The 13,212-nt window shown below is 36.2% G+C and overlaps 1 protein-coding gene across 2 annotated transcripts; it reads right to left on the bottom strand.

Annotated features, from left to right (window-relative positions):
• Window positions 1-2,733: 2,733 nt before the first annotated feature.
• On the bottom strand, window positions 2,734-10,026 carry cd58 (CD58 molecule). Of its 2 annotated transcripts, none has more exons than XM_017470383.3 (6): window positions 9,724-10,026; window positions 8,953-9,237; window positions 7,958-8,197; window positions 7,593-7,703; window positions 6,187-6,222; window positions 2,734-4,792 (listed from the first exon to the last, which is right to left on the bottom strand). In XM_017470383.3, exons 1-6 carry the CDS (start codon window positions 9,773-9,775, stop codon window positions 4,701-4,703), a joined length of 816 nt encoding a protein of 271 aa, XP_017325872.1. In that variant the 5' UTR covers window positions 9,776-10,026; the 3' UTR covers window positions 2,734-4,700. The 2 variants fall into 2 exon arrangements, with proteins under 2 accessions (XP_017325872.1, XP_017325873.1); XM_017470384.3 differs by having other exon boundaries at window positions 2,734-4,700.
• Window positions 10,027-13,212: the final 3,186 nt, after the last annotated feature.

Here is a 13,212-nt window from a genome sequence, read left to right as displayed (position 1 = left end):
CAGTAATTATTGATTGCCTTAATTATTGATTACCTTAATAATTACATTACTGCTGTCCATGTAAATGTAGTCACTGAGTTAGCCGAAAAACACTAGACAATTTGCTCTGGAATTTGTACAGCGGTTTTGTGAAAAAAACTGTGACTATATTAACATGGACAGCAGTAATGTAATTATTGACCTTATTCTGAATGACAATATTGTGATTAAGGTGTTTACATGAGTTGCTTTTAGAATATTCCTTTCATGTTCCTGTTTTACATGTTATAGAACATAGATCCATTAGCAGCACATGTCATTACGTCCCCATGCCACACCGTCCGACGTTCCCTCCAGAATTTCATGTATCAACATACAGTTTGTCTCCATTATGGCACCGTATACAGTTTTGGATGTTTTCATTTTTAATTTTACAAAAGCTTCAAGTGCAGTTAATTATTTGTCATGCAATGCGTGCAAATAGATGACTGATTGAAGCCATGGGCTGTGTCCAAAACCACATACTTACCTACTATATAGTAACCAAAATACATGTATTTCACCGACTATATAGTAGGTAAGTACACGGTTTCAGATGCAGCCGTGCTCTTGTTTGCCGTAAAACGGTTGAGCACTGGAGTGTGTGTATGTGTCCTGTCGCAAAATGTGGTGAAATCTCTCACACGATGTTAATAATGTGATTAAGGTGTTTACATGTCTGTAATACACTTCGATAATGTGACTAAAACAGGAATACTCCACATGTCTTAATACGATTTGTGTTTACTTCGAGTATGACCTTAATCGGATTAAGGTCATCAATAAGCACTGTTTACATGGTAGTTTTTTAATCAGAGTATCGTCTTAATCCGGTTAATATCGGAATATTGTTGTCCATGTAAATGTACTGACAGATTTGGCAGATTTGGACGGGATTAAAATCGTGAAGTACGTCTGTGAAACATGAATTTTCCCCTGGAAAACTAGTCCCGTCCAAATAGTGCTTTGGTTGAACAATTGATTTACACTCTAAAATCAATGTGAGTTCCTGCCGGGGCCCTGTGTGTGCGTAGTTTGCATGTTCTCCCCGTGCTGCGGGGGTTTCCTCTGGGTACTCCGGTTTCCTCCCCTTTGGTCTTGTCCCCAAAGACATGCATGGTAGGCTGATTGGTGTGTCTAAAGTGTCCGTAGTGTATGAATGGGTGTGTGTGTGTGTGTATCTGATTGTGCCATGCGATGGACTGGCACCCTGTCCAGGGTGTACCCCGCCTTGTGTCCGATGCTCCCTGGGGTAGGCTCCAGGTTCCCCGTGACCCTGAAAAGGAGTAAGTGGTAGAAGATGGATGGATGGATGGAACCAGTGTAAGTCTCTACCAGAAGTGGGAAGTAAGAGGCAGATTTCTTTCAGAATTTTGCGCTTCTGTTTTAATGTGTGTGCTATATTTGTGGTATTCTTCCTCATGTGTGATGTATCTACTTCCTCTTTTACTTCCCCCTTTTTAAAGTTTCTATTGTTTCTTGAACCAGCAGAAGGCACACCAAAAAAATGCCACTGGCAAGGGCAGGGAGATTCACTAAAATAAGTTCTTGTGCACTTGCAAACCTAGACTATCCAAAAAAAAAGTCACAAAATGACTGAAAATATGATATAGTATCTGATAAAAAATACTGGTAGGAGAGTGCTGCCTCAGCTCCAGGGTCGGGATCGATCCTAAGTTCTGGTTACTGTCTGCACTGTTTTGAATGTTCTCCCTGTGTTCATGTGGGTTTCTTCCAGGTTCTCTGTTTTACTCAAATTGTTCAAAAACGTGCAGGTAGGTGGATTGGCTATGGTAAACTGTAGGTGTGACTATGTGTGTTCATGGTGCCCTGCAATGAACTGGCATCACATCCTGGATGAAATCTTCCGCCTTGCAGAAGTTCCGCCTATTGCATTAGTCAGTGCCAACAATCAGTCATGAAAGACAGGAGCTACCACAGCATTCCTCTTGAGCATTTTTGAGAAGTATTTTATTATTTTTTTAAATGAACCTTTTAAGTGTCAATTAGAACATTCTTAGTGGTAATACAAGATTACTGAATATTTCCCATTAATGTATTAAGTGTGAATAAATTCTGCAACTCTGGTCTTTTTTCTTTTAAGAACAGTTTGAATAGGAAGAAGTTGACAAAACTAGCTAAAACAGAAGAATGTTTTACTGAACAGTCCTGCTTTCTTTTTGTATAGTAAAACAATAGTGTTAAAAGATTTTCCATCATTGTTTTAGCTTCTATTTAACCTTGGAGTACCACTGAGCCGACAAGAGGCCTTGGACTAAATCTCTGTAGATTTCTCTTGGCAGCTCTTGACTGAGTCCCTGATCAATAGAGTTTGATGTTTGAATGATGTTACTAGCTTTTGGAGGTCATTCAATTTAGAACAGATCTCGATCAGGTTTAGACAAAGAAATTGAAGGAGTTCAAACGAACTCAATCCATTTCTATCATTATTTTCTGCAAATTGGGTTGCCCTTCTCTGACACATTCAGTAGCTGGATTAGTTAACCCTACAAGGCATTTAAAAACAAGACTGAAATACTTTTTAAAATTCTTTAAAAAAAATTTAAATTCACAAATATAGTTGTCTAGTGTTAAAAATACCCTAGATAGAGCAAATAAACATTATATGCATATAATGTAAGACTTAAAAATGTAAGTAGTGCTACAAAGGATAAGACAAAAGTAAACAGATTTAATGCACATGTGCAACTGGTATTTGAAACTCAGTAGCATCTTTATTAAATTTACAATTTATACAATGAATTTGCACATAAGTTTACTTTATTATAGTCATACACTGCAAGCTGTTTTAAACTCAATAAACATACATTAAAATGGCAATTACCATTTACTATTTTGAAAACAGATGAAAACCACCATTAAAGTTTTGTTGCAAAATTTACAGTGGTCAAGAGGTTTAACAGCACATTCTCTGAGGAGAAGAATCCAGGGAGTAACTGCAGGGTACTTTAACACATGCTGAACATAGTTTCACATAATATGGTGTCAGAAGCACTTTGTACAGCTGATGAAGTATACATAACTCCTAAGGCCTTTTACCTTGGTCATTACTACTACAGGTCAGTGCAATGCACTTGCTTGTAACATCAATAATACGAGATACATCAGCAACTATGCTAAAAATCTGTAAGCTAGACAAAGAAATTAATCATCTAACTGCTGATCAGGATTCTTTTGTTTGTTTGGTTTAATCCACGATTTACTGGACAATAATAAAATGAGAAGTTTTCATACTCATGAGGACAATGCAAGAAGTTTTTTTTTCCCACCTGGCCTTGCTACCCCCAAGATCCTCCTGATTGGAAATTAACATGTACATATACATCAGTCTTATCCAAAGCTGTTAAATTTATTATAAATTCTGTCTACGCTCCTCCCCTTTAGAACTCTCTTCCTCCTGAACTCAGGGAAGCTCAGACCTTTGGCATTTTTAAAGCTCAACTTAAGACACTTTTTTAAACTTGCATTTGACTGCTGATGATGTCTTCTTTTATTATTATTAACATTGTAATTCTTATTAACTTTTATATGTTTTATTGTTCTGTGTACAAGAGTTAGTACAAAGCAGTAAAGCAGGTCTTTTGGTGCGAAGGATGACAACGAAGAAGAATCAAAAAACATGAATTATGCTTGGGCAATCTCACGCCACAATTACCACCCATATACAAATCCTTATACACTAAGACTAGAATTATACAAATGCAGGTTCTTTCTAACCTGCATGCGTTTCTGTCCCTTCAGTTTATTCCATTTTTTCTTCAACTACCATGTGAATCAACTGCCCTGTTGCCACCTTGTGGAAGAACTAAATAGTGCAAAAGAATTAAATGTGCATGTGTGACCTGCTATAAACTGCATGTGGTTAGAAAAATCTGGCGCCGCACGTACAGTAAGCACATACTGTCACAAGTACTGTACTGCAGCATATCTCCCTGTTTCTTAACAAAGCCTAATTATGAACATTCCACACCACAACCACTTCTATCTTGTGCCTAAAGAAAACTACTGAGGAAAGAGAATAAAAAGAAAACAATTCTGAATGTCCTGGAGTATTGGCTAGTTCTTGCCTCACAGTAATAATATCCAAATTGGGTAACAAAATGTCTTGAGCTAAATGTTCCAGTCTTCACCTACATTCAAGCCACCTCACATTTTCTAAAATGTCTGCTTCATGCACTTTCAGTGTCTGCATGACAACATTCTGCTTCTTTCTGTGGGCATCAAACGTCCACATACACATCCCTAACGACGAGAGATTTCAGAGGCTGTGACTGAAAAGAATTTTAGCTTTATTTCTACATTTAATTCTCAGACTATTAGTTAGTGAGTATCAAGCTATTGTAAGCATCAGTCTATAGTTTTGGAATAAAGATAACTTAACAAAAAAAAAAACAAGTTTGCATTGGAAAAAGAATACAAAGAATAAATTCCTTAAAACACCATAAAATACATGTGATTAATACAGGTGCACATGGACACATTTTAAAATGTCTAAAGAGGTTTTTGTCATTTGGCCCACAGCCAACATTAAAAAATGGGGGGGGGGGGGGGGGGGGGGGGAATAGTGGAACAAACTGTAGCTCAGTTTGGTTGACTCCACGTAGTTCCTCCTTTGAATGCAGATAAATCTTGTCAACTTATGCTTCTTCACTTTCTTCGTCCTATTTTGGTGGATCAACATTACGGTTCAGTACTCCTGCAGTTAAAGGTTGATCACATTCCCCATTTGACATTGGTTCATTTGAAGTTCCACCTGGTTAGCAGGTAAGTAATTAAGTAAGTAAAGGCAAGCTACATGATGAATATAGATTACTTATTATGTAATTCACTATTGACTGTAGTCATTTACAGTCACTTATTTGAGCATGCATAGAACATATAAATACGATGCATTGTCGAAAGGGGGGAAAAAACATGATTTATTCCTTCAATTTCACCTAAACAATGTGAAGAAATTAGTTGTGTTATTGTCATAAGTAATCATTAATACAATTAATAAGTGTAGAGTTAGTAAGCTTAACAAATGATGACTTATTACAAATCCTGCTTTGGAAAAAAAAAAAGGCTGATTTAATATTGTGTGTTGATGCATACATGTATAACTGTGTTACATGCACACCTCCAAAATCTCAATGTGTTGTGCAATTCTGCAGTGCTGTGAGTCAGGCAAATGCCAAAAGTTTTTCCAATAGCCTCTGTACCTTTTTTCAGCCCAGGCACACTTTACTAATACCTGCCCGTAATATATTTGTAATTTATTTCTCCTCGTGTCAAGTTCATCTAGGTTAAACTTCACATAAATTCCTGAGCTTCCAAATCATGAACTGACAGAAAACAATAAGACTATGTAACCTTTGCTTTCAAGAAGAAAAAAATACCAAGATCCAGAAATGCTAGCTCAAAAATGTGTGGTTTATCTCGACTGTGTTTTTTCTCTCTCTCTTTCTCTCTCTATCCAGCTCATGGCCTCAAGTCAAAAACTAAACAACTTTTTTTTGTTAGTGAACTAAGGCAAGACATAGAAAAAAGGCATATTTTAGCATACATTATCCATAAGTAAAATTTAAACAACCAGATCAAACCCAGTCCTTTACTACCTCTGTTCACCATACCACTGTTTTTTTGGTGTTTTTTTTTTTGCCAGTTCACACTCACTATTATCACAACAGTTAACAACCAGGATGGTAGACATATGAAACCAGCAACGTAATCTTTTTCAAACTGCTGATCCTGCTTCGTCACAGGGCAGCTAAACAGACAAAGGAGAGCACTGAACGCTCCTTTTCTACATACATGAGCTCAGACATGCACTATCTGCTAGGGTTTCTCTGATCAGACAGTGACACCATCCTTCCCACCCAGACAACAGGACAATTATGCTCTCTTGGGACTCCTGATCACTGATGCATCATCAGGTTGAGCTTCTAATGATTGAAAAGATGCTTTCTAATTGAATTACTCAGAAGCCTTGTGTGCAAACAATTTTCTTTTTCTGCACCTTCTGTTTATTAAGTAACATCCCCTAGTGCCCACATTGGAATTATAAGAAAGTTTGTAATGTACACTATAAATGGTAGGCACTTAGGTGAACATGCTCATACACAGAAGAATAATCAGGTCAAAGTATGATAGAGTTTTATCACTCACCAGCGGTACCTCCAGGAAATCCTGCAGGCAAATAAACTAAAGAAGCACAAACAAATACATAGGTAAAAATTCAGCAAGCAGTGCTGCAGAAGTGTTTACTTACATACAGACAAGTGCAGATTTATCTGCAAGAATAAGCTGAGAAGGTTTTTTTTTGTGTGTGGGGTTTTTTTTTTTTTTAAAAAAGGATTTTAGATGGGATTGGGAGAGTATAGAATGACTTAAAGGGAACCCGACTATGAAGCCTCGTATGGCTTATTCATCCACTACACAAAAACATTCTTATCAGATGACAGGTTTTTTTTTCACAGATGACATGTGAATGGCCAAAGATCAAAGATGGCAAAGATCCAAACAATCTAATTATGTAAAAATATTTAGTCCACCTTTCAGAGACCAAAACCATGCATGTACTCCAAATGGTTCAAGAACAGCTTTAATATATTTTCTTATTTTTCAATAAGAAAAATATTGAAGGGCATAATCAAGGCCAACTGAACTTGCAAAAACAGAACTCTATTCCCAAAGGAGATGCATATTTTGGCTTCACTTTTAAACTCCTATTACAACATGTATGTTATAGTATGTTTCTGATCAACATCTACATGGACAGCAATAATGTAATTATTGACCTTATTCTGAATAATACAATATTGTGATTAAGGTGTTTACATGAGTTGCATTTAGAATATTCCTTACATGTTATAGAACACAGATCGTTTAACGGCACACGTCATTACGTCTCCACGCCACGCCGTCAGACTTTCCCTCCAGAATTTCACGTATCGACATACAGTTCGTCTTCGTTATGGTACCATATACAGCTTTGGCAGTTTCATTTTTAGTTTTCCAAAAATTTAAAGTGAAGGTAATTGTCATGCTATACGTGCAAACAGACGACTGCTTGAAGCTGTGGGCTGCGTCCCAAATCGCATATTTACCTACTAGATAGTAGCTGAAATACATGTATTTCACCTACTATACAGTAGGTAAATACGTGGTTTTGGACGCAGCCATGCTCTCTTGTTTGCAGTCAAACGGTTGAGCACTGCCGTGTGTGTACGTGTCCTGTCGCAAAATGCGGTGAAAACTCTAAAATAGGAATACTCCACATGTCTTAACACGATTTGTGTTTACTTCGAGTATGACTTTACTTGGATTAAGGTAATCAATAATCACGGTTTACACGGTAGTTTCTTAATCAGAGTATCGTCTTAATCGGGTTAATATCGGAATGTTATTGTCCATGTAAATGTACTGATTAAAAAAAAATTAAAAGTCAGTTTAAGCATGAGTCTTATTTCTCGAACAAAACAATACATGTTATCTGTGTATACCATGCAAGGTTAGCAAAATTGCATTAAACACACATTTGGATACTGAGTACTGTTTGGAATCTGCCATACCTTTTATTTTTTTCCAAAAGACTCCAACAAAAACTAGACCAATAAGAACCAGTACAATGAGAACACCAACAATAGCACCAATGGGAAATGCATCTTTTTCATCATCTTCAGCTGAAAACAACAACAATGGTAAGGAAATGATCAAATTAACTTCACTAAAATGTTGAAATTCAATATACTTTAGCAATCATACCAAAGAAGTGCTTTGTGCTGAACAGGGTATTTCTTAATTATTATATACAAGACTGACAATACATGATCAATGAAACTTTAAAGCATTATATTTAGTTAGCAAACAGTGAAGCAAACTGTTTTTATACAAAAAGAAAAAAAAATGTTAAAAATAATAATAAAATAAACATTACCTTGGGGGGGACAGCTTTTAAGACTGAACTCTGTTTCGCTGTTGCTCACTTTATTTTTTGCAGTGCAGAAATAGACTCTCTCCTCACTTTCTTTGGTGATATGAAGACTATTCCCAGACTGAGACAAGCCATTTGGTCCTGACCAGGTAAACTCTGCCTGCACTGAAGGGTCCACTGAACACCTAAGTGTTATGTTCACGCCGTTCTGCTCACAAGTCACTTTTGGCTTAGGGACTGGATCTGTAGAGTAAAAGGCGTAAAATCTTTTCACTAAAACAACTTATACTGTAATGCATGTACTTTTGGGCCACATACAACATAGTAAAACATAGCCCAATTGAAAACTGTATAAAAATGTACAAATATGATGTGTAAAGAATAGAACATGATTGACTGTGCTACTTAGAACAGCACACCCCAAAGTGTTTTATTCCTCTCATACCTCAGTGTTTTACTGCTCTTACACCACGGCAATCCGCTTTTTGATTACTGAATTTAACAGTTATATTTAACTGTATAGCCTCTGCAACAAAAGTTACTTCCTGTTTTCACTTACATTACAGCAACTATAAACACTCATTTCCTCACAGCCTCTCTTTTTTTTCTTTCATGAAATTAATAAGATGAAAAAAATAACGCCACTTTTATTTTTATAGAGAAACCGCAAATCACAATGTACTCGACCCTGAACACTCTCCCGTGGTTGAAAACTTATTGACCGTCACCAATTGGTAACACCTTCAATAAATGTTAAATAAAATTCTACTTAAAGAAAACATCACATCATCAGTGATTATAAATTTTTCTAAAATGGTTTATTAATAGGATCAGACAGTTTCCTGTGAATGAGCTGTTACTACAGAAAGGTACGAATGAGAGTAGGAGTTGCAGTAGAAACTTCTGTCAGAGCCGCACTGTTACAGAAAACTTCAACAGCATTGTGGTGGTATAAAGTTCAAGAACTAAAACCAACATACAGAATGAGACTCACTTACCGATCACTGTAATCGTACGTTCAAAATAGTGTAGAATACCGTTCACCTGGAATTGACCTTTAAATAAACCACTGTCCTCCTTCTTCAACTGAAGTGTTAAGTCTCCAGTCTTAATGTCAAGACTTGCTCGTTCTTTGAGTCGAAACCACGTTGGATCACTGCCACTATCCCAATCAACCACCAAATTCCCATTATATCTCCAGTCAATTCTTTCAATTGGTCCTTGTATCGATGGACGAAAAGTGTGATTTGTCCCAGTTTTAAAATCTTCACTGTATACATAGTCTACCGAAACAAAGAGTGAAACAGAATGAAAGGAAAAATACAGAATGAAAATGTGTATGGGTCATAATACATTTCAAAATATCAAATTACAAAACATTATGTACATTACTACATACTGATAAAGTTAAAAATTAAGATTTTTTTTTTCTTAAAAAAAAAAAAACAAACAGGCGCGAGCTAAACGGCTAACTGGCACAGACCAATGCGAAATTTACTATAAATGATTACTTGGCTATAGTATACAAAATAGGAAAAGAAAAAAAAGAAAACACTCCCCAGACACATATGACAGAAAATAATTGAGGAGTTTAAAATGGCTTTTCTTACTTTCTTTTGTTTTTCGACTTGACCGTCCCCACCCAAAACTAGCTATGCTAATCTATCTAATCTAAGATTAGCAAAAATTATTCGGTGTAGCTATAACGATTTATATCTCGTTTACATTATTAACACTGAATACATTTATATACTGAGGATTTAACTTACCGACACTAAAAATTACAAAGTATACCAGAAGAGAAAGGCCGTCGTTCACCATCGTGGATTGCTTTCTTTTTCTAAAGGGCGTAAACTTCCGCTTTTAATCGTGATACAATGGTCGAGCAGGACTTCTACCCAGTAATCACAAATGTCATATCAACACAACTCAAACATGCTGTCAGACATGAGGATTTCCCATAAAGTTTGTCTATGGTGAATTCTGCCACGTCTTGTGGAACAATGCTCGCGAAAATAGATTTTAGAAAAATATTACGCACTTTACACACGTCTCTTCTTCTTTGTTTGTTTGTCAGGTTGCAAGCAGCTAAAACGCTGTATTCTGCCACCTACTGTGCTGGAGTATGATGAGAATGACGTATATGTGTATACTTATATTGTTTCCCTATATTCTATGTTTAATCCCACTATTCTTAATGAATTTCAAAATTCTTTAATATTTTTTCCTTTACCTGATCTTATATTCAATAAATGATCTACTGTGTATTTCGAACATTCTTACACCTGTAATTCTCTTATAAATTAAATTATTAATTTATTATTATTTGCTACAAATTAATAAAACATGTTTTGCTACAAATTAATAAAACATGTTCAACAGTTTCCTTTTCCTGACAGATGTCACATATCTATATTATGTTTCTCCATTAAGTGAAGTGTTGAGTTAAGTTTGGTATGACCCATCCTTAACCGAGTTAGCATGATATCATCATCTCTACTTAAGTCACGAGTAATGTTATTTTGTCTCACTTTATTTTATATTTGATAGAAATCCCAATTTTTCTGCCATTTGTTATAGCAGGCTCCTTAAATACTTTTCCTTCTGCTCTGCTTAAGTTAACTGAAATATTTCCATTATCTAGTTTAAGTGCTTCCTTAGCCATTTCATCTGCTTTCTCATTTCCTAATATCCCAACATGTGCTGGAATCAAATGTACTGAAATTCCTATCTGTCTTAATCTGTATAAACTGTCCAATATTTCCATTCAAATATCCCCTTGACAAGACTGCAAAGTTTGTAAGTTTAGAAGAAATGCCGTTGAGGAGAAGATTACTACTTTATCTGGCAACACTTCCTCCACCATTCAAGTGCCATCTGTATAGCTATCAACTCTGCAGTATACACTGATGTCCTATCAGTTAACCAACAACCTATCAGTTGTAGTTTCCTATATAAATTCCGAGACATAAAATGCTGCACCTATTTGTCCTGTATGTGGGTTTTTTGATCCATCAGTAAATACAGGAAGATATGGTGGGAAGTTCTAACGTGTTCCATTTCATTCCCACTGTCACCTTTTTTAATACACTTATGCACGTTAAGGTCAATTACCGGTTGACTAAATATCCAAGGGGGCACTGGGAATATTATAACTGTAGGTCCAAAACTTTTAGGATCTAATAAAATTTCTGTTGCCCACTTCTTGGCTTTCCATGCAAATCCTGATCCTTTTAAATGAATGGTTTCCCAACTCTCTTCTTACTTGTGAGATGTTCATTATGTCCCTTTAAGTTTATGCAATATGCCATTGATAATTTCTGACACCTAATATTTAATGCCATTTCTGCTAGTTCAACCTGCAATACTGCTACTGGAGTTGTATTGATGGCTCCTGTGATACACCTTAATGTTCTGGTTTGAATTATATCCTGTTTATTATTTAAGGATTTCAATGCAAACCCATATACAATGCACCCATAATCTAAAACAGATCTTATAAGTGCATAATATATGCCCATCAATGACTGTCTACCTGCACCCCATACCTGTCCTACTACACATTTCATTAAGTTAAGAACCTTGTTGCATTTCCTTACAATATATTCAATGATTTTTCCATGCCAGGTTACTATCCATCCATACTCCTAAATATTTGAACTTTGTCATTCGTTTCAGTGGATGTTTATACATAAGTAACTGAACATTTTGTCCTATTTTCCTCCTTGTAAAGAACTGGCAGCACAACTTGGATGTAGAAAATGTGAACCCTAACCCATTCTAATGACCACTGCTCAACTCTCCCTATTGCTTCCTGGATTTTATGGATAATAATAGAGACATTTTTCCCCTTTGCCACATTGCTCCATCATCTGCATATAATGCTGTTCTAACTCCAGAATTTACTCATTCAAAAATATCATTAATCATAACATTAAATAAAATAGGGCTTATAACACTTCCTAGAGTTGTACCATTCTCCACATATGTAATTTGTGAAAGGACATTGCCAACCTGTACTAGAACTGGCCAAATAGAAAACTCAATAACCTATATTATATAATTTTCCCCAAATTCCAATCTTCTGCAGCTTCTATACCAGTCCTTCTTCCTACATCATGTGGATATTAAGCTTTCTTAATATCAAAATATACTGCCACCAGAACTTCTTTCATTGCTAGTGCTTTTTTAACATCTCTTTCCAGCCTTATAAGAGCATCTATAGTGGAATAACCAAACCGAAAACCATACTGATATGATGCTAATAAACCTCTGCTTTCCAAAATATAATATAATCTATTTGCCATCATTCTTTCCATCAATTTACATAGGTTAAATTTGAGGGCTATTGGTCTATAGTTCCCTGCTATTGACGGCTCTTTCCCTGGTTTAACAATCGGAATTATGATTACATGTTCCCAATCTTTAAGAAGCCTTCCTTCTTCCCATACCTTACTGAAGAGATTTAAAACAATTTTGACCACTGCTTCATCTGCATATTTAATCATATTATACCAAACCCCGTCTTTTGTCCAACCCGTGCTAATACCCTTTTTAGTTCAAACAACTACAATTTTGCATCTAATGAGAGTATCAGAGTAATCACGTGACATTGGTTTGTCACGTGGACAAAACTGGTTTGCGTGCCAATTTTTGAGTTTCAGCGTCACGATTTGGAGACTGAGACAGATGCAAGTGCAGATAGTAAGTTTAATAAAGACCATAACAAAAACACAAGACACTAAGACCTTGTGGCAAACACTATAGCAAAGACTAAACATAAACCAAAGACCTAAACACAGTGACAAAGACAACGGCAAAGAAAGACAAACGTAAAACAAGGAGCACAGTGCAAACTGTGGCTATATACACAGGAGTGCTCGTAAACAAGACCGTTATTCAGGTGCAGGTGGTCATGTGACTGTGATGTAGTAAAGGTGCAGTGGCTGCTGGGAACTGTAGTCCACAGTTCCTTCTCTGATACATGACATTCAGCCTTCAAATCACATCTCATCAAAGTTCCTCTGATCTCAATCATTTTGTAGAGGTAAGGGCATTTCTGTAAAGTGCTGCATTCTCTGCTCAGCATAATGTACCGATTTAAATTTCACAATTAAATAATTACTAACGCTAACTTAAAACTGGTGCAAAACACATGCTTACTCTCACTGGTTGAACAATTTTACCTTAAGCACCACCCTTGTTGACCCAGGAATGAGGCTCACTGTACAAAATCAGGACCTGCCGCCACTAAGACA

This window comes from Ictalurus punctatus, chromosome 6, assembly GCF_001660625.3.
Source record: "Ictalurus punctatus breed USDA103 chromosome 6, Coco_2.0, whole genome shotgun sequence".
Classification (NCBI taxonomy): Eukaryota; Metazoa; Chordata; class Actinopteri; order Siluriformes; family Ictaluridae; genus Ictalurus; species Ictalurus punctatus.
This window is presented reverse-complemented; position numbering and strand designations above follow the sequence as displayed.

Excerpts from the sequence above, each read along its gene's own strand:
- cd58 (XM_017470383.3), bottom strand. The coding sequence starts at position 9,775 with ATGGTGAACGACGGCCTTTCTCTTCTGGTATACTTTGTAATTTTTAGT. Across the intron at positions 9,238-9,723 it reads CTTTGTAATTTTTAGTGTCG|ACTATGTATACAGTGAAGAT; the intron begins GTAAGTTAAATC and ends TTGTTTCGGTAG. Across the intron at positions 4,793-6,186 it reads ATTTCCTGGAGGTACCGCTG|GTGGAACTTCAAATGAACCA; the intron begins GTGAGTGATAAA and ends CCTGCTAACCAG.